The sequence below is a fragment of the Engraulis encrasicolus genome, chromosome 6 (assembly GCF_034702125.1).
Source record: "Engraulis encrasicolus isolate BLACKSEA-1 chromosome 6, IST_EnEncr_1.0, whole genome shotgun sequence".
Lineage (NCBI taxonomy): Eukaryota > Metazoa > Chordata > Actinopteri > Clupeiformes > Engraulidae > Engraulis > Engraulis encrasicolus.
This window is the reverse complement of record NC_085862.1, coordinates 29,105,051-29,125,403: the sequence shown is the minus strand read 5'-3', so window position 1 is coordinate 29,125,403 and position 20,353 is coordinate 29,105,051. Positions and strand designations below refer to the sequence as shown.

Sequence of the window (20,353 nt, the reverse complement as noted above, 5' to 3'; positions counted from 1 at the left end):
GTCTTCTATTCTAGGACAACCCCAAATTGTCTGGAAAGTTATTCAAGCAGACAAGGATTTGTTCTATATATTTTTTTGTCATGTTGAATTCTTCCTTTGTGACAAAAGTCACTCTAAAGACTAGCTTCTGGACAGTCGCACGTTCAGCCAATAATAATGAAATACACTTTTTGTACAATGTCTCTTCCTCCAGTTTCAGGCTATGCATGCCATGTTACTCTCATTTGGATTTCTGGTTGGGCTGTGGCCGGAGTCCATAGACTTTAATGGTGACCATTAATCGGAACTAACAGACTAGAAATTCGGCAAGACTATGACAACATTGAAATGGGCAGATATTAGGACAGCGTTGGTTCATTGTTTTAGTTTAAACCATGAAGTTGGTTAAAAATGACTGAAGAGGTAGCAGCAAAACAATTATTCCACCAATCTCACCACTGTTGATTCTGGAGCAGGAAGTGAAGTGAGACATTTAATTGCGATGAATTCACTTGCCATCGCCACTATTACTACTACCATAATTTATTGCTCAAACCTGATGATATTCTGTGGTCACTGACTAACTGGAATAAGGACCTCTGTTTGAGTGGTAAATGGCCCTGCCGTGGCCTAATGGTAGGGCACTGGGTTACTACGCTGGCAACCCGGGTTCGATTCCAGCCTGGGTCGTTTGTCTATCCTTCCCCGTCTCTCTCTCCCTACTGGTTTCTTGTCTCTCCTTCACTATCCTGTCAGAAATAAGGGCAAAAAAGCCCTAAAAAAAAGATTCTTTTAAAACAAATAAGTGTTTTCTGGCTTTATTCTATTAGTAAAGCCAACACTCAGAACTCTTCCATTATAATATTAACCACTTGCTCTGAGGTAAAGAACACGCTGTAAAAAAATACATAGTTCCTCAAAGAACCTTCATTTGCACTGTGGGATAACAAAAAAATGCTTTGAGTAAGCCTAAAAGTTCCCTGAAGAACATAAAACTTCTGGGAAGAACCAAACATTACAAAGAAATCCATTAGTCATTATTCCACAGTACCAATATCAGGGCTTCTCCAAGAATCCATTCGTCACCTGGGGTTCCTCAAGGACCTGAAAGGTTCTTCTGTGAATGTTACATTTTATGTGTATCAAGGTACAGTAAGTGTGAAACATGTTATATAACATTACACAGATCTCCTGGTTAGTTGACATTTAGTGTCCACCCTGTTGGATGGCTCTTACATCATATCTCTTATTTTTTCTAATGGCGTAAACACATTAACATAGTCCCATAAAGCTCGCCGTACTTTCTGAGGCGCGCTGTAATAGTCATTAAACGGTTAATTACCTTAGTACTACTCTACTATGACATAACACAAGGCTGTTAGTAATGCACTACGACTCGGTCATGGCCCTTCTAGTGACAACAAATTTATAACACCATGTGGGAGGTGGCCTTTGGGATACATGCATAGATTTTTTTTTAAATCCTATGCTGTGTTACGAATGGTCCGAGTGTCTTTATGGCTTTTGTAACTTCTGTATGTGGCATGGGCACTCTTCCAGTGGAGCTCATAACCAAGGGGCACCTTCAGACATCTCCATCTCTACCTCCATGCCTACTCATGGGTGGGGGTGTGGGGGGCTGTGCAGCAGCATTGTCGGAAACCATCAACATCCACACTTGAAGCTGGGCCTGCATCGCAAGGATTGGTTTCCATCCAAGCAGCCACATATTGTTTGGGTCAGTGTTATTGTAATTGGCAGCAGCTTTGACCGATATGGTGTCAGGGTATAAGATGTCAGATGCACTCCATCAATGGTACATGCCACTAGAAAGGGATGGGGGGTGGGGGCGGGTGGGGGTGCAGTGTTCAGGTAACACATACTGTATAGCCTACATAGGCATCTCATGGAGGCTCCAGATGAATGGACAATGAGCAAAATTAATTTGAAAATCTGTAGGTGACATACGGGTAATCAACAGACTGCATGAACATGTGGGCAAAATGAAAAAAGAAAAAAAAAACATTTAGGCATTAACTAGCCTACTTTGTTACTTTGTAGCTTCAATGGGTCCTATAATGCCTCAACAGAGCTTACACTGCCACTCTGTGTCTCAACACAGAAGGTGCTTCTATTCTATTACATGAGCGCACTACGCAGACTTCTGGGGGCAATACTCACCAGTGGGAAGTATTAGGCGGGTAATGCAATCCAGAATCATGATATGTGCCATGACATAGCATGTGGCGGGAAATGCTAATTATCTGGTAAGACAAGAGTAATGAGCACTTGATTGTGTACAGTGGCACAGAAAGACGCAGATGCCGTCCACAAGCAGCGCAGTGCGGCGACAATGTTTTGGTGTCATTTAAGGTTGATAGGTTCACAGACTTGGACGCTTTACACAGACAATGTTAAAACATTGCGTAGTGAACGCTTAAATCATAATATCCGTTATTTGATGTTTTTTTCTGTAGTTGCGGCGGTAAATTCGATCCACACCCAATTACCGTTTGACTGACCTTCGAATTAATCACTACAAACACGTCATACTTTAAGAAGTGTCATCAACAAAAAAGTACGACAGGCGGTTAAGAAACCAACTGACATTTTTTTAGACGGCACGTGTGTCAAGAAGGATCAAGTGTGGGTTGATTCCAATGAATAGCCTGACAAGAAGGGTCTTGTTTTGAGTCAGGTGCAAGGGATGCACCAAAAGTAGATATCAGATCTCACTGATGCTGTGGATATGATTGTCCCCTGACCCCTTTACGCATTGAATAGAGCGGTCAAAAATGCATCATGAAAATATGGAATCATTGATTCGTTTATATTTTTCCACGATACATGTTTAATGTAGGCTACCCTATTTGTGAATTTTAACTCGTATGTCATCATCAACAACAAAAAAATATTCCAGACTCCTAAGCCAATTTCATTTTCATTGAATAATACAATTTTACCATGCTGACATAAGGACAACAAGGACGTCCCCATATTGTATTAGATAACCTACATGAAATGTCTAAACAAAGAAAAGTCTGCATATGTCCATAACGCGCAACCTTTACAATCAAATAAATAAGTTACTCCAGTTGTTGACGTTTTCTGTTTTAGCACGTTGTAAATCATGAAAAAAACAAAAGGGCTTCTGTTCAGTTTATCTTAATTACAACGGGCACGGAATACAATAGCCAGTGTCACATGAAGTCAATAATTAGAAATCATATGGAATGACGAGCCTGCCTTTTACGCAGGTACTTTTAATGCTGGCAAGCGTCGAAAGGGAGGAGGCTGACGGTGACATCACAGCACGTTGCTATAAAAACTGGGCTCATATCGTTAAGAGTTAGAGAAGCACTTCAGATCCTTGGGAGTAAAGGCATAGAGCAGACGAAGCCAAGAGCTTTTGTAGTTGTGCACCTTATTGACTCTACGGAATCAGCAGCTGACAAAAAAACAGAATGAACATCTTTCATCTTTTCGCTTGTGGACTATTGATGACCCTGCTTTCAGTCAGCACAGAGGCCAAGCCTTTAACGCCGGCACAACAGAAGGTGAGACTGCAGCTCTGATGTAGCCCAGTGCGCCCCTGGCCCCTTGCTCGGATCTACCGTTAGTGCGTGCGAATGGTGTGCCGCTGCCAGTCAGCGGTGGTTCCATTGATGCCCTCCCGTGAGAATACGATTTGCGCTGGATATGTCAGTGCCTCTATCTTTGAGACAGACGCGCTCACTAATGACAATCTTTAAAAAGCCATGTCGAGTAAATTTTCAAACTTATTTGGGTGCTGTTGTGGAACAGAATGTAGGTATATCCACATGCGCTCACGCAGTGTGCAACGCCGTGCCAAGGTGTACATGGATGCATTGCGCGCCATTTGTGTCCACAGTACGAAAGAATAGGAATATAATAGGATGTTAACAAGCATCCAATACATCCAAAACATAAGGCTCTGCGTTGGGGTTCTCCAACTCTTTTGGGAAGCGCGCTGTTAGCGACTGTGTGAGTGCAAGCCAGCGCGGGGTCCAGAGTGACTGGGACGCAGTTCCCAATCAGTTTTAGCCCACGAAGACCAAATGTAGTCCGCATTATCGCATACTAACATTCCAGCCACAGGTGTTCAGACCACCAGCGTATTTGCTTTAGTAGCCTGACTTTGAATGAAATCTGCAAGGTATTCGCTCTAACCGATTGTCACCTGTAGCCTAGTTGCCTGATGGTCTGCTCAGGCAGAGCGCGGAACATGTACTCGAGCCACAGACAAGCTGTTCGTGTCTTTGATATGACTGTTATTGTGTGAGTTACTGTCTGCTCCGGGAAGTCGTAATCGGCTACAGGAGCACCTGTCCATCCTCGAAGCGTTGCGCATCACTCGTGCCTGCGAATATCAACACCAATAGAAAATCTATTCTCTCGTTTTTAATATAACTCTGTTTAACCTATCGAGATAATCAAAATGACAAAATATTCGCCGTTTTGACTACCCATAGAAGAGTGAAGCAGGTACGCAGGACTGACAAGCCTGATGTAAGCTTCGTGTATGGCACCTTACCGTTATCACATCTCACATTATGTTTTCCTTTTTTATTACAGTCTCTCCGATCATTGCTGGGAGAGGAGCTGACGGAATTCCTTGCGTCTGGCGAGCGGGAGCGCAGATTGGAGAATTTACGCACCAGAGTCCGGCTACTTAGGGACCTCCGTCTGGACACCCGCGCGAAAGGCATGTGGGCGCGCATGAACGAGCAGGCTGGCACACGGAAGCACAAAACGGGGACCAAGAAGGGGGGATCCACGTCGAAAAGCGGGTGCTTTGGACACAAGATAGACAAGATAGGAACCATCAGCGGCATGGGATGCTAGGAGCAAAACACCGGAATTCGTTGGTAAGCTTGCTTTTCATCAAAATCATCAGAACATCATGCAGTGTTATTACAACACTTTAAGAGTGCACTCACCACTATGCGTGTTAAATTGGACCCTTTAAGTGTTGAATTGACAATGCAACATGCAGTGTGCACTTGGACAAGTGTGTAGAGCGGAGTTCCTTTATTGATCCCGACGGAAATGAAGGATATTAAGGAAATTAGGTGTGACTAGAGTGTTGAGGAGTGCTCATTACTTTTATTGCTACACTACTCTGAGTGCATTCTCAGTTCTGGGGGAGGACGGATCCTTACTAAATGTCATGTGTTACCAACTCCACCCGCCCACTGTCAATTCGGAGACGTGCTGTCATTCTGAACCCTCACTTGCATAAGTCTGCATGTGATTTCACTGTTAAATGCTCTAGTTGACAGAAACGTCAGCATATATAGTGAATTCAGGTACTTCACTTTGGGGCATTCTCGTAGTAAATATGCAAAAAAAGTGGCCCAATTTACCTGGATTCACCCCTACCATCACCAAACTGAGGGCTGTTAATAAATAGGCCTGATACAACCCCGGCTGTGAAAGCACCAGCAGGTGTGATGTTTAAGGTTATCTACTGGAGATGGAGTCCTACTGCATCCTCTGTTAGAGGACCAGTCAGGGCAGTCGATCAGCCAATCAAAAGGGGGAGACTGCGGTGTACCAAGCCATCCCAAATAAACACCCCACAGAAACACTATCCGGCCTAGGCTGCACAGTCTTGGTTGTGGTGATAGGTCCTTAGTGGTGCACACAATGAGATCAGAGTGCAGATAGTTTTGGCAGCAGTGTGTGTGTGTGTGTGCGTGTGTGTGTGTGAGAGAGAGAGTGAGAGAGAGCGAGAGAGAGAGAGAATGTGTGTGTGTGTGTGTGTGTGTGTGTGTGTGTGAGTGTGTGTGTGTGTGTGTGTGTGTGTGTGTGTGTGTGTGTGTGTGTGTGTGTGTGTGTGTGTGTGTGAGAGAGAGAGATAGAGAGAGAATGTGTGTGTGTGACTGTGGTTGTGATTCAAGTGCGTGTGACTACATCCCCACATTATTGGGAAGCCCTTGTACTCTCCCTCCCAACACGATGATGGTTCAGTGTGTTTACATTTCTTCAGCACTGCCGGTCAAACTGAAGTAGTTTTTGCAAGATTTGCAATCATATATTAAGGACAGAGACATGTGTCTGTGGCAGATCAAATGACTGAGGTCAATTCATTTAAAATCTTTTGTTTGTTTCTCCCCTGATCTTCACAGAATTCCCAGAAGACGATAGGTTTGGACAACTTGTTGTCAGTTGGGCCTCACCTGAGGCAGAACCTTAAGAGAAGAAGCGTTTCTTTGGTACGAAAACACCACCCTGACCAGCACAAATGAGGACTACGACCAACAACGTTTAAAAACAAACCAACCTATGTATAACATAAAGAACACTACATGAACAGCGGACATTGGTGTAAAAACTAAAAACCCGCAAAGCTGTATATTGTCGCTGCTGCTGTACAGTCCTGTACTTTATTCCTGCATAAATGTATTTATGTTTAAAAAAAACTATTTATATGTTTATAAAAAGAGAATATTTATAAATATGAGTTTTATTTATGTAACATTTTGAAAATGCAACTGCAGGTCAATTCTGTTTGTAACTTTTTTTTGTTTTAAATAGTTGTAAATGTTTTAAAAAAAATGATTAAAAACATTCCACATGCAGTATTCCTTTGAACGACTTGGTTTCTGATAAAGAATCTGAATATATTTTATTGAAAAGGGGAACTATGTAACAGTGTATGGTTTTTCTAGGCAGTGTCATGTATAAAGAAGATGTATGCCATAGAAAAACAGATCAATTACATGCCATTAAAGGCTTCTGATAGCCTATTCCAACAACAGTACGAGAATTAAAAACCAACCTCTGACATGTCCATTTTCATTTCTTTGCATAACCTTGAGGCCGCTTGCACTTTTCCCCCTCCAGTACCAGCTTTTAGGGCACAGGGCTCGCCCTCCAGCTCACTGGCTATAATAAATATTGAGAACTCAAGGTGAATTCTTCACTGACGTGTGGTTGGTTGCATGTCGAAGACACTTTGAGCATAATATATTCAGAGAGTTTACAAACCACAAAACACAGAAAAGATTCTTCTCACTCTTAACTGGTCTTTTCTCAGGATGTGGGGTGGGATATGGAAACTCTTTAAAAACCCAATCATACCTTTAATGTAGTAGAAGAACTCTACTCTTCGCATGGAATCTAGTCCTGAAGCCATCCAATTCAAGCAGTGCGGAGCTTGGCTTCACTGATATCGCCACCAGATGTCAGGCTTTCCAGCTGCAAGGGTTTCGGACATGATCATTAAAGCAAGTGCACACGCGCACGCAGGCACACGCACGCACACACACACAAACATCTACTGAAGAACACGTGCTTGGAAGCATGCACGCACACGCTCACACACACCAAACACGATATCATGAGATGACATTCATCCATTTTCATGTGGATGTATGATTTATGTTAGCCACGGTGTTGCGTATTGTTCACGTCAAGGGTATGCAACTGGTTCTTCCTGCATTGTTCTTCTATGTAGAAAATAGCACCATTTAGCAGGAAGCCAGTTCGTGTTAAGATCATGGCCGTAGCCAGGAGTTTGAAATAAGGGAGGTCCATAGTGCATGCGCAGCGCACCAGAAATGTTTAAAAGGTGCACTGTGTAGGATGTTGCCCGGAGTATCAATTGTAACTATGTTGCTCATTGCTGTCTCAATGCTGTCTTTTGCCAATTTTGGTCTTTTCATGAATATTTGTTTACAGTTTACAGTATGTTTTGCAGCTGAAAAGATTTCTGGAAATTCAAAATGGCGGACAATGGAGAAGATCCCCTTTTTTATGTATGGAAAATATTGTTTTCTCTAAAAAATAAGTGAGGTCCGGACCTTCCTTACCTCGTATGTGGCTACGGCCATGGTTAAGATCAAAAGCGGTAACATCGGTAGTGAAAAATGAGGCTTTCTGGGGGCACAAGTAATACGTTTAGACATACAGTACAGAGCAGGGGTGGGGAAGCCCAGACATACGTGTAGTTTTAATGTAATGCAGCTTCACATGAAATATGACATGTTTTGTAAAGGAATCTTAGAAATTACATTTGCAATACAATTAAGTTGTATTTCAGGGGACGGGAGAAGGTGGGATCTGTTGTAAATGTGGCTGCCTTCAATATAGGCCTAAAATGCAGGGGGAAATCCTGATTTGTGTACATAGTACGGTCCTTGGAGGAATTTGAAGTGCGAATAAAAAACATGAACTTTTCTCACTACAGTACCCTATGTAACCAATACACCAACTCAGCATTTCAGACCTGGAACATGACAAATATTTTCTACTCTAAACATGCTGTCACAACGTTATTTTTTGGGGCTTTATTACAGTATTACAGGACAGTATGAGAGTAGACAGGAAACGATTGGGAGAGAGAGATGGAGCAGGGCCGGGAAATAACCCCGGCCGGACTCGAACCGGGGTCTCCGTGGGCATGCAAGCCCAAATGCGGGGACCTAGAGCCCTGCGCCACAGCGCCCCAACATGCTGTCACAATGCCAGTCATGGGTAAGTGCCGGTTAGGGCGTCGACTTGTAGCCCAAAGGTTGCCGGTTCAACTCCTGACCAGCCAGGTTGGTGGGGGGAGTAATTAACCAGTGCTCTCCCCCATCCTATGACGGAGGTACCCTGAGCATGGTACCATCCCGCTGCACTGCTCCCTTTCGGGCGCCATTGGGGGCTGCCCCCTTGCACGGGTGAGGCATAAATGCAATTTTGTTGTGTGCAGTGTTCATTTGTGTGTTGTGGAGAGCTGTGTCACAATGACAATGGGAGTTGGAGTTTCCGAGTTGGAGTTTCCCAGTTGGGCTTTCACTTTCTTTCACTTTAATAGAATGAAATTTCACATAACGTGCATTTCAATGAATGATAATTCAGTATAAGAGGCTTCTGTTCCTCTGATTCAGTGGTCCTGGACCATGAACAACGTAGAGACTAGATCACAAGTGACACGCTTTTTGCAATTTTTTATTTTGAAGACATTTTATAATCACCAATTCAACAGCATTGGCATCACTATGTTTGATTTGATGACATTTTTGTTAAACCCAAATTTCATTCATTCAACCTGCAGTCCCTTGAGATATGATGTTTAACAATTGTATGAGTCTGTTCCCTACACTCGGAAATTTATGAGGCAGAGTGAGTGAGTAGACTCGTCCTGGGACTGGTGCCAGCCCAGAGAAATTCTGAGAACTCAAGATGAGCATCTTCAAAATATTTTGAGGGTGAATGAATCTTCAGAATGAAGACTGATTGCACTTTGCAAGCAGATGGTGTGAAATCAGGCAGTGTGGGAAAATACGTTTTATCATAAGGAAAATCAAAATAAACATACCTACATTAACATATTCTATGTGTTATCTACAGTGTAGTACCTCTACATGTTATAAATACAATAACAAGAACACTCTAATTCTCCATTTCAAAATGCACGCCTTACAGTACGACTAAGGTTGCCCCAGACATATTTCACGAGACTTAAAAACTACACCAATATGTTCACGAGAGATCAGCAGATTAAGAACTGACTTAAGGAACTTTACTTACCTCCCTCCATCAATGATGAAAACGGACGCAAGGCCAACTTCACTCCAAGCTCTCTCATTCCATGTTCCAATGCTGCCTCCACATGGTGAATGTCTTTACTGCATCTGGAGATGAGATAAAGCCATAGCCAAAAGTCAAGTACCTAAAAATTACCTTAACATTAGCGCTGAGCCTGTACTACACCAACACCAAACAATAAAGGGGTAACTAAAGCAAGAGTGTCATGCTCTTCCTCTATGGCACATTAGAAGGATAAAACCTTGAAAAGTTTAACCTTCCTAAACTTCCTAAACAGGCCTTTTCTAAACTTTGCAGACCAATTTGCAATAGTAACTTAAGCATTCCTACTAACATTCCATCAGTGGTTTGTCCATGAAAGAGTTTTCATGTTTCTTTTCCATACAGTGTAATTCATAGTCAGTGGCAAACCTCCCTGAAGCACGTTTGTGAGAAATTTAGCAAGCACACCATCTCAGGTTAAAGACACCCATCTAGATCTGGGTTTCACTGTTGTTGACACAATGTAACAAAAAATAATCCTTCCAGGCAGGTTGAAGGTATCTTGTCTCCTGATTGCTTTCTACCAGTGCATGTCCACTGCCTATGCCGAGAAGGTTATATTAATATTGCTGTATTGCCTCACTGATTTAAATCTAATCTGAGTGTATGAGATGTGCCTTTGGCAGGCTTTTCACAACACTGTGCCAGATCTTCACCTAAAACACTAACGTAATGTATCCCTTGGCTCTTAGTAGAGCATGGTTTGAGATACACATTATGCTTCAAGTATGGAATTATGTTCACATTTACCATAGAGCCAACAGGCAACAAGGAAAATAGGTCAAATGGTTAGGGTGATATTTGGATCAGAGGGAACGAAAGTAGAAATCAATGAATGAATGAATCAATCAATATTATTTATATAGCACATTTTCATACATAACTTCTATCCAATGTGCTTAAGAGGAGAAGGAAAAAAATGCCTTGAAGGACAAGATGGTCACAATAAATAAAATTGCCTTTGACGTCACAAATAACAAATGAGAACTAACTCCATGTTCATTTAATAAACAGTGAAAGGAGAAAGCCCAGAAAACAAAAGATGACAAGCATCATCATCCATTAACAAAGTTCGGGTGTGCTGGTGGAATTTGGGAGTTCTATGATGTTGATACTGAGCCATCCCGAATAACCAGGGGCCTACACTACAAAGCAGGTTCAGGATAAGTTATGGTTAAGTTGAGGTAAATCATCTAATACAATACCTTTTCTTAGGAAAATGAGGACCCCAGGCTCTTGTATTAGATTATTGACCTTAATTTAACCGTAACTTCTCCTGAACCAGCTTTCTAGTCTAGGCCCCATATCTATTTGGCTCTGAGAGGTGATGCAGACCGTTGCACCTAGCCCAGCAGAGCAAACCCCAGGGACCATGTTCACCTCAGCCAGGTGACCTGGGCAATGCAACAGTTAGCCTCATGGGATCTTTCACATAGGCCTATCAAGACCTAATAATAATATTTGGAGGCGGGGAAGGGAAAACGCTCATGTCCAATGTTCATAGAGGTAACTCTATATTCAGAGGACCAGCTTTATAAATTCATCTTCACAGTAGTGACTATTGGTCCTTTTCAATATGCAGACTTCCGTCCTCTGTCTGCGCTTGTGGCTTCGCATTTCGCCAACGCCCCGCTTAATGTGGAGAAAACAATGTACATTTCCCCACTGTCAACCTAGCCACAACTTTAGGGAGACTATACTGTTCACCATCCCGGTCGCAAACGAGATATTAGAATTGTGCTTTTGCAAAATATTGAAATACACCTTGTATCAGTGACATCAGGTCGTCACAAGCAGATAAGTGAGCAAGGGAGGACGGGCGTTTAAGAACCCCTGACTCAGATCTCCATGGCATCCATTCACACTTCACCTGTGCATAGAATCTTCCTTTCACTGGACTAGAAGCATCAGCAGTGTTAATTTTTGAAGGTTAATGCATCATACCTCACTTGGAACACCACTTTTCCCATTGATCAAAATATGGAAAAAGACTGGTCATTTTTCACTCCTACCAAATTACTGAAGTGGTTGGGGCTCAGAAAAACACTGAAATTCAGCAACAAAACAGAATTTATTTCACAAACACAAAATGTTAATTTTACCATTAGGCTTACAGTAATTGTGTAAAACAACCTCCGAGACAATTCAAACTGTGTGCAGTCAAAAGCAGTTCTGTACAGAATAGCACAAGCAATTTACTAAGTATCTAAGAAATCAGCATATAGTGGGAATTTAATCTCATTTATCTTACAAAAAGCATTAGATGAGTTTGGCTTTAAAAACAAGACATTTTGATAACCTCCTAGAGGGATACAGGTCCCATTCCAAACATTACTGGATGCAACACAAGTTGAAGACAAAGGGAGACAGGACTAGATAAAAATCATAAATTTAGTTTATTTAAGATTTACACTTTTTGAAAACCTTAAGTTTATTTAAGGGTTAGCCCATAGGCTACAGAAAAACCGCTATCAAAACATCTTCCTCCAAGCTCCTTGAAGGAAACAAACTGTACCACCTCATAATTACTTTAACACAAAAGCATTACATTACACAACTCCAGATTCTAAATGCCCAAAACAAACTGGGCTAATTTAATTTCATATGTTTTGCACATGTACAATAAAAATAACTAAAAGAAAAAACAAAAATAAACAGACGATGCACAAGGAGAAGGGAGGAGGGCTTTGTCGAGTTCTCTCTCTGCACAGAAAGGGTTGAAGGATGATGGGCTGGGTGGTGTCTGGGTAAATATACTGGGCCTTTACAACAGGAGCCCATTACAGATCAACAGATGACACTGGAATGTCCAAAAAGGCTCCATTCACATAAATGGGTGACGAAGAGTTCATTCAAAATGCGTAAAAAAGGACCTTGATCCTTAGTCGTCAAATTTGATCTTCTTTCCTTGTGGTTTGTCAAATCCTCCTCGGCCACCCCTTCCACCTAAACAACAAGATCAAAGAAGAAATTAGCACACAAAGCATGAGGCAGATCACATTGAGTCAGTAAATTAGTGTTTAACAATACTGGCTTTCTAGAGACACAATGGGTTTTCTTTACTGAGAACATGTAGAAACATCATGACAGCATGAACGTCAGAAAATGTTGTGACTATAGAAAAAAGGGGGATTGGGTGAGAAAGCTCCTTATATGGGTTAGTCAAAAGAGACTACTTTCTCAAAAACAAAACTGGGCACTGAAGAACGTTGCTGGATCTCAAATGGTGCACTTTTGCATTTCTGGCACCAGCAATTCAATACTTTATATTTACATCTGACACAAATCATCAGACACTGTTTCAGTGCGTAACCAATAAGCCATTGCGCACTGAAACATGAACACTGCAGTACACAAGTGCACCATTTGAGATCCAGCATTTGACATGTGCCTTGTTGGCATAACCCACATTGCTACATTTGCATAGCTGAATGCAACATGGCATGGCTGGTACGGTTATAGTACCCACCTCCTCCTCTGCCTCCAAATCCGCCACGGCCACCGCCGCCTCTGCCTCCGAAACCTCTTCCGCCACCCCCTCTGCCTCCGAATCCTCGTCCGCCTCCGCGACCACCGAAACCTCTGCCTCCTCCCCGGCCTCCGCCTCGTCCCCCGAAGCCACCCTCGCCCTTCGGCCGGGCGTAGTCTGTGGAAACCCTTTGGCCATCGATCTCACCCACACCATCCATGGCCTCCTTTGCAGCTTTGCAGTCAGCTTCGGAATCGAAGTCAACAAATCCAAACCTGTACGGAGAGACATGGGTTTTACTTGATTTGTAAAATCATACAGGTTCTCAGCAATACCTGTAACTATAATTAATCACAATTGTGTTTCGCATGAAGACTTGGGCAACTCCCTCAGTTGAGAAGGGAGACGCCTGTTCATCTGTGAGTTCACTCTACTTCTCGTGCGAATCCATACACCGTCACTGACCAGACAGAGAGGAGCTCATGAGAAGAGTATTATAACCGCAGAAATACACCAGCGGCGATCTGAGCGAGTCGAGCGACGGAAGTAATTGACTTTGTATTGAGTCGAGAGACAAAAGCGATTCTGGAGACTAGAGCGATTTGCGCGACAATTTGAAGTTGAAATCTTTTCAACTTTCTATGACGCGGTTCGGCGACAAGCCGCGACAGCCAATGACTGTATAGAGGTCAGTGACCACAGCCAATGGGAATGCTTGAACGCTTTGGCTTCTGCCTGTACGGACATACTCTTGTCTCCTCAATCGCTCGTATCGCTTGCTGCTACACTCTGTCGCTTGAATCGCATCGCCGCTGGTGTATCTCTGCGGTAACACTGCAGTGGCAGGTTAAAACTCCTTACCCTTTTGGATTCCCCGTCTCTCGGTCAGTTACAACTCTGGCATTGACTGCTCCTTCAAAAGCTTCCCTCAACGAGTCTTCTGAAGTTTCCTCTGACAGACCCTTCACAATAAGAGTTTTTGTGGGACCTGCAAGTACAAACCAAACGTTAATGCACACCGCCTAATGACATTGGTAAACCATAAGGTTAAACACAGAGGCTGAGCATACCACATCAGAAAAGTTTAAAAGGTGACATCACATGTTTCAGTATTAAGTCCCTTGTAATCATCATTGATGGTACAGCATTCATCATTAGTAATATATTTTTTTCCTCCTTCACCTGAAAATCTTGTATCCCACAATTTACATGAAGAACTGCATTAACTTCAAACTTACCAGAGCCACCCCTGCCGCCTCCAAAGTCTTGTTTCTGTTTCTGGCTGAATTCTAATCTGATGCTCCTCCCTTCAATCTCTGTGTTATTTAAGGTGTCCAGTGCCTCCTTTGCGTCGTCTGTGCTCTCGAATTCCACAAAGGCAAATCTGAGGGGAAAGCAGTGTGGCTTCCATTAATGGCAGTGGCATATTGGCACATCCATAATAAGTCACATCAGGGTAACACTAATTTAGAGAACAACAAAACGAAAAGTCCAATTACTCACCCTTTAGCCCTGCCATTGTTCTGTGGTACCCTTATCGACACTGCCTTCTCAAACACGCTCTGTAGGGATTCTTCTGTCGCACTGTAGGCAACGTTGTTTACGACGAGGGTTTTGCTGGCTGGGGCGTTGCCACCTAAGAAATGGCAACAAAAAGATCGCAAAATCAGAAAGGACAGGACAAAAATGCAGTAACTTTCTCAAACAAAGGCTGGCAACATGACCAAAATCAGTACTTGACTATCTATGAGGAAGTTCCATCACTGTTCAATATGGAGTGAGAGTTTCATCATTTTAGGCCCAGTGTCAACCAAGTTTTACTAACATGGTGTCATTGCAAGTCTGGCTCCACAGGCAAGAGGCTTTACGGATAAAGACGCAGGACCAATGGGATGACTGAGTCAGTCAACAGTGTGCTCACAGTACCACATGCGGTAACATGTGAAATTTGGTAGCGCTCATTCCTCGTAGACCCAGACTTGTGGAACACAAATTGAGATTGGCAAACAGCATGGAGATTAAGGCAACGTACCTGACTCTCTGCCTCTGCCAGCACTTTGCTTGCTCTTGTCTCCGATGAAGTCAAGCAGGACTGTCCTGCCTTGGATCTCAGTACCCTGGGCTTCCTCCATCATCTTCTCCACGACAGCTTCTGACTCAAATTCAATAAACGCGATTCTGTTGACAGGGAAAGGTGGGTTATACCACGTTGACTGAATGCAGTCAAAAGCAGAGTTCCTCAAAACCACGTGAAAGGAATTGCAACTTACCCCCTGCCTTGTCCATTCTGTCCCATGGGTATCCTAACATCAACTGCCTGATCAAAAACTTCTTTCAACTCGTCTGCTGTGATTCCGTACGAAAGGTTCTTAACGAACAGCGTCCTGGCATCCCTCTCTGATGGGAGACAATATTTGTTTAAGGACATTGTTTAAGCATTAAAAAAAAGTGTTGAACTCTAGAAATACAAAGAGAAGGAAAACCAACCTACCTTTCTTTACATCTCCAGAGTCCTCTTTATTCCTGGCCCGGTCCAGTTTTATTTCCTGACCCAGCATCTTCTTGCCATTGAGCTCGAGGGCTTTCTGTAGTTCTTCTTCAGTAGCAAAGTCAACATAACCAAATTTCCTGAAACATAAATTTAAAAAAATGTAAGGTTTTTTTTTTTCAAATCTGCATCTTGTCCTGATCAATAAAATCAAATCATTTTCTACTTCCCAACTGGTCCACAGTGGGGTTTTTTTTAACATACCTTGACCCTCCGAGACGCACATCCTGAATTTCTAAACCGGCCTTGGAGAAGAAATTGGCCATGGCTTCTTTGAGTTCATCGAAGTCTTTGTTGGAGTTCAAATTGCCAACAAACAGTTTGAAGCCTAAAAATGGAAAAGATGAGGAACATTTACTGCTGTTGCTTGGGATGGTAGGAACATTTATTTTAACAAAAGAGCAGAGCAAACCACATCAGAAAAGATTTTAAGTTGACATCAAAGGTGTCAGTATTAAGTCCCTTGTGATCATCATTGATGGTACAGCAGTCATTGTTAGCACTACATGCAATGCAACTCACCGTCTTCAGATTTTGCCCGCTTGGCTGCTGGGGTGTCCTTTTTGGTTTCCGCTTTCCTTTTTGATGGAGTCACAGGGACTAAAAAAAATAAGGCAAATGAAGGAACAGGTCAACACAAAAGCATCGGGGGGGGCGGGGGCGCAGCAGCCAGTTTCTTGACGAGAGGACCAAAATCAGTACTTGACTATCTATGAGGAAGTTCCATCACTGTACAATATGGAGTGAGAGTTTCATCATTTTAAGGTCATCGTCTTGGTACTGTAAAACCACCAAAAAAAAACCCCACTAAATACCTGCTTCCTCCTCCTCGTCATCATCATCGTCGTCATCATCATCATCGTCGTCATCTTCCTCCTCAGACTCCTCTTTAGCCTTCACCATACCAGCCTTCTTGGCTGGTGCCTTGGCAGCAGGCGTGGTGTCCATCTCCTCCTCAGAATCTGTAGGTGGGGTTGAGTTACCAAAGCATAAGTATAAGGCAAGGAATAGCCAACTGAACTACACATCACTGCCATAACTTCACTCAAGTATTTACGCACATTTCAAAATTTGTGTTACTGCATATTACACTCTGATGTGTACAATCTCAAATACAACGTACCATCATCATCGTCGTCGTCATCATCATCGTCGTCGTCTGATTCTTCCTTCGCAGGAGCTGCCTTGGCAGGGGCGGGCTTTGCAGCCTTCTTCGGGGGTGGGGCCTCCTCTTCAGAGTCATCTAGAATTTCGAAAAGGGACACATGAAAGGTCAACCACATGACGGAAGGTAAAGCAATGTAACCCAAATCTACACTTGCATGTATATACACACACAAAACATATTGTAATCTGCAGGCCTACCATCATCATCCTCGTCATCATCCTCGTCATCAGACTCCTCTGCCTTCTTGGCTGGAGCTGCTGCCTTGGCTTTAGCTGGAGTGGCGGCCTTCTTGGGGGGAGGGGCCTCTTCCTCTGTTTGCAAGTAAGCAAATACTTAAAGATTTATCCTCACTTTGCACAACTTACACTGGGAATTTAGCTTCAATATGGGTCACAAGGGGCCTTTCTTCAGGAGACTGTCTGTCAGTGTCAGTTTCCACTTTTGTCTATGGTTTCCCTGGCAGATTCAGGTAATGGTTTAAACCTTCACTTCAAAATAGAACTGTATGAAGACACTACAAGAGTAGTGGTGGGCACATACCTGAATCATCGTCATCATCGTCGTCGTCATCATCATCATCATCCGATTCTTCTGCTTTGGCAGGAGGTGCTGCCTTCACCGGTGCTTTGGCTGGGGTGGCTGCCTTCTTTGGTGGCGGCGCCTCTTCCTCTGCAGGAAAACAGCATTAACAAACCAGGTTTTAGTTCTGCGGAGTAAAAGGCTTTCTCTAATGCACAGGTACCAAAGAGGCCCTGCTAACACTGGGACCAAATCAGTATTTGACCAATTTAGACCAAAAAAAAAAAACCACATGAAATTGGACCGATTAAGTGTCATGTATGGTCCTAACATGTTAGGGATTAAAAAGTTAATAGCCTTGTATGAAACAAAATGGTAATATTTGATTCATACCGGAGTCATCATCGTCATCATCATCTTCCTCGCTACTGCTTTCTTTTTTTGCTGCCTTGCCATTCTTCACCGCCTTTGCAGGTGGTGTTTTTGCCACCACTTTAGGGGGTGGTGCCTGCCAGGGGAGAAAAAAAAACAACACATTTACACCACATCAGTTACTGTACTGTTGCGCATGGAGTAAAATAAGGCATGGCGTATCTTACATAGCTCTAATGCCCAAAATGAACATCGCAACACACCCAAACACAAAAGGGGAAAGTCGTGGAGAAGTAATGCATTTGCATTAAATGGGTTCGTGTCAAACAAGTTTTAATGATAAAAAAGTAAGTCACCTCTTCCTCCTCTTCACTGTCGTCCTCTTCGCTGCTAGACTCCTCAGCTTCTTTGGGAGGGGGTGGAGCCTTCTTTTTCGGAGGGACTGCTGCCTGCTTTTTAGCTGCCTGTGAAATGAGGAAAATAGTCACATTTTGAGGTTGCGTAACTATTTGTCAATATACATAGAACGCTCATAAGTCAGAATGTGGCCTACAAACTATGAACGGGTATAACTTTTTCGCTCAAGAACCCCACGGAGGCTATGGGTCAATACAGGTGACTGAGAAAACTAACCAGCGAAGTCCACGCGACAAACCCACGTGGTAAATGATTCAAGCTAGCTGGTTAGCGCGCTAGCTATACTAGCCAACTTCGCATTAGCCCCCGCTAATCTTTTTCCACTTCCACCAGAAGAGACAACGATCAATCCGACGACAGTCCCTGTGCATTTAATTCACTGTAGGATTACTGTAGTGCGCCGACAACCGAATGAAGAACATGATGGCCATGCCAATTTGCAGGGGTGCAATTCAAATGTTGCAAACTCCCCGTGGAGATTTGATAAGCTAAAGCCAGCGAGGTCCTGTCTTCCGCGACCACATAGAATGAATACAACGTGTTAGCCGAAAATCTAAAATCGAATTCACGCTTTCAATATTAACACATTTGCCTTTGATAAAGCATTTTACATGCGTACATCACCAGTTAGAATGTTACGAGTAATGACACCCTAAACAATTACACAATGAATACAGACGTCCCAACATGGCCATTTTGTACTGGGCTGTTTAACATGGTGCACTATGTTCCGACTGCACGTTGTAGCAAGATGCTAAGAAAAAACATGGCTGGCCAATTCTCTTAGAAGGCCCACCAAAACAACTAACGCCATTTACACCATATACATTTAAATTCCACACCATTTTACAAGCATTATGCAAGTGCGACCATTGATAATAACTGCTGTATGACTTAAATGGCAAATATGTATTTTCAAGCTAGGTTCTTGGTTGGCTAATGACTAGCCACATAGCTGCTACCTACGCATGAACTTCGTACCACGATGAGCAGCGATGTCCATGTTGTTCCTGAAAATGAAATAGGCATATAAAGTCAAATGCTTACCTTGACTAATTTCACCATAATTATGGTGTTAGAGAGTACCAAAGCTCGTCGCAATGCAATATAATATTTAAATGTCCTAATCTACACGTGGTCGTGCCTTCTTCTTCCAGTGAAAATCTAGACAGAAGTACAAGCGTGGAGTGGGTGGTTTTCTTGTCTCGGCACAACTTGTCACTCCTCCTTCCAGCCGTCGCCGCCCAATCAGAAACGTCATCCCAAAGCGAACCCGCTTGTCGTCCAAACAAATGCGTAGTTTGTACAGCACAGCAAACGCAAATGCTTGACATAAAGTGACAGAGATAGTAGCAGTTGTTGTTACAACTGTCCATAATGAATGAAGATCGCATTTTGCGAAATGTAGTTAGCGTTACACACACTTTAGAATCATGTTAGACTACCACATATTCACAGGACTGGTAGGAGCCCATTTGTTTTCATACACCATATCTGTTGGCATGTTATTTTACAGACAACATTGTCTGTTGGCCGACGTGTAGGCCTAATATTAACATCATTGCACTTAACTCCGCCTTCAAAACAAGTTGTCAAAATGGTTGATCAGCATGTGCTTGAAAGACTTGTGACAGCCTAGTAGTTGTACACCTACAGTGAGACTGTACACTGCCGTCGTGTAATCCACGTGGTTTTACCTCGTGTTCTTCTGTCTGTGAACATTTGATAGGAAGTAAAGCGCCATGTAGCGACGATTTCCCCCACTTCGTGATTCCATCAAAACACCATGCTGCTTCAGAGGAGGATTGAGAAAAACATAGGAACACACACATTTCTGAAACGTGCAGGCAATGAAAAACTTTGACAACATAGTCGCATCCCAGTCTGAAGAGGGCTACATTACAACAGGGGTGGGGACTCGAGGGCCTTTTGTGGCCCTTGAGGTCGTTTTATTATCCGGGCCCAATGTAGTTTTATGTTATGCCGCTTCACATGAAATATGACATATGTTGTAAAGGAAACTTAGAAAATACATTTCCAACACAATTAAGGTATATCAGGGTACGTAGAGAGGGTGGGGTCTGTTTTAAAGGTGTCTGCCTTCAATAAAGGCCTAAAGTGCAAGGTGAAATCCTGGTTTGTGTAATATGGCCCTTGGAGGACTTTTACGGCCTACCCCTGCAGCCCCCACTAGGCAGAGGGGCCCATACGAGGCGGGTGGCCCATAGGCCCTTGACTTGAAGAAACGGGCCCCCTCCACATATTAGGCCCTCTTTTT

The 20,353-nt window shown here is 43.1% G+C and overlaps 2 protein-coding genes and 3 non-coding genes across 6 annotated transcripts; 1 reads left to right on the top strand and 4 right to left on the bottom strand.

Annotated features, from left to right (window-relative positions):
• The first annotated feature begins 3,361 nt into the window (after positions 1-3,361).
• Positions 3,362-6,577, top strand: nppc (natriuretic peptide C). The gene is made up of 3 exons (XM_063200174.1): positions 3,362-3,536; positions 4,576-4,868; positions 6,132-6,577. Exons 1-2 carry the CDS (start codon positions 3,444-3,446, stop codon positions 4,843-4,845), a joined length of 363 nt encoding a protein of 120 aa, XP_063056244.1. The 5' UTR covers positions 3,362-3,443; the 3' UTR covers positions 4,846-4,868; positions 6,132-6,577.
• A 5,057-nt stretch (positions 6,578-11,634) lies between these two features.
• Positions 11,635-19,262, bottom strand: ncl (nucleolin). Of its 2 annotated transcripts, none has more exons than XM_063201203.1 (17): positions 19,123-19,262; positions 18,015-18,122; positions 17,680-17,794; positions 17,308-17,436; positions 16,965-17,078; positions 16,723-16,842; positions 16,415-16,561; positions 16,122-16,199; positions 15,804-15,927; positions 15,543-15,679; positions 15,322-15,448; positions 15,084-15,229; positions 14,555-14,687; positions 14,290-14,435; positions 13,913-14,039; positions 13,052-13,326; positions 11,635-12,528 (listed from the first exon to the last, which is right to left on the bottom strand). In XM_063201203.1, the coding sequence occupies exons 1-17, from the start codon at positions 19,138-19,140 to the stop codon at positions 12,464-12,466; spliced, it is 2,109 nt and encodes a 702-aa protein (XP_063057273.1). In that variant the 5' UTR covers positions 19,141-19,262; the 3' UTR covers positions 11,635-12,463. The 2 variants fall into 2 exon arrangements, with proteins under 2 accessions (XP_063057273.1, XP_063057274.1); XM_063201204.1 differs by having other exon boundaries at positions 16,415-16,562; positions 16,727-16,842.
• On the bottom strand, positions 13,409-13,543 carry LOC134451616 (small nucleolar RNA SNORA75). The gene has a single exon (XR_010035270.1). It is a non-coding gene; the product is annotated as a small nucleolar RNA SNORA75 (small nucleolar RNA).
• Positions 14,121-14,192, bottom strand: LOC134451621 (small nucleolar RNA SNORD82). The gene has a single exon (XR_010035274.1). It is a non-coding gene; the product is annotated as a small nucleolar RNA SNORD82 (small nucleolar RNA).
• On the bottom strand, positions 16,011-16,082 carry LOC134451622 (small nucleolar RNA SNORD82). The gene has a single exon (XR_010035275.1). It is a non-coding gene; the product is annotated as a small nucleolar RNA SNORD82 (small nucleolar RNA).
• Positions 19,263-20,353: the final 1,091 nt, after the last annotated feature.

Bases quoted from the DNA above. Each gene is read 5' to 3' on its own strand.
- ncl (XM_063201203.1), bottom strand. The intron at 16,200-16,414 runs GTATTTAGTGGG...TATTTTTTTTAG, and splicing joins TGACGAGGAGGAGGAAGCAG to TCCCTGTGACTCCATCAAAA. The intron at 15,928-16,121 runs GTGAGTTGCATT...TTCCATTTTTAG, and splicing joins GCGGGCAAAATCTGAAGACG to GCTTCAAACTGTTTGTTGGC.
- nppc (XM_063200174.1), top strand. From the start codon at position 3,444: ATGAACATCTTTCATCTTTTCGCTTGTGGACTATTGATGACCCTGCTT. The intron at 3,537-4,575 runs GTGAGACTGCAG...TTTTTATTACAG, and splicing joins TAACGCCGGCACAACAGAAG to TCTCTCCGATCATTGCTGGG.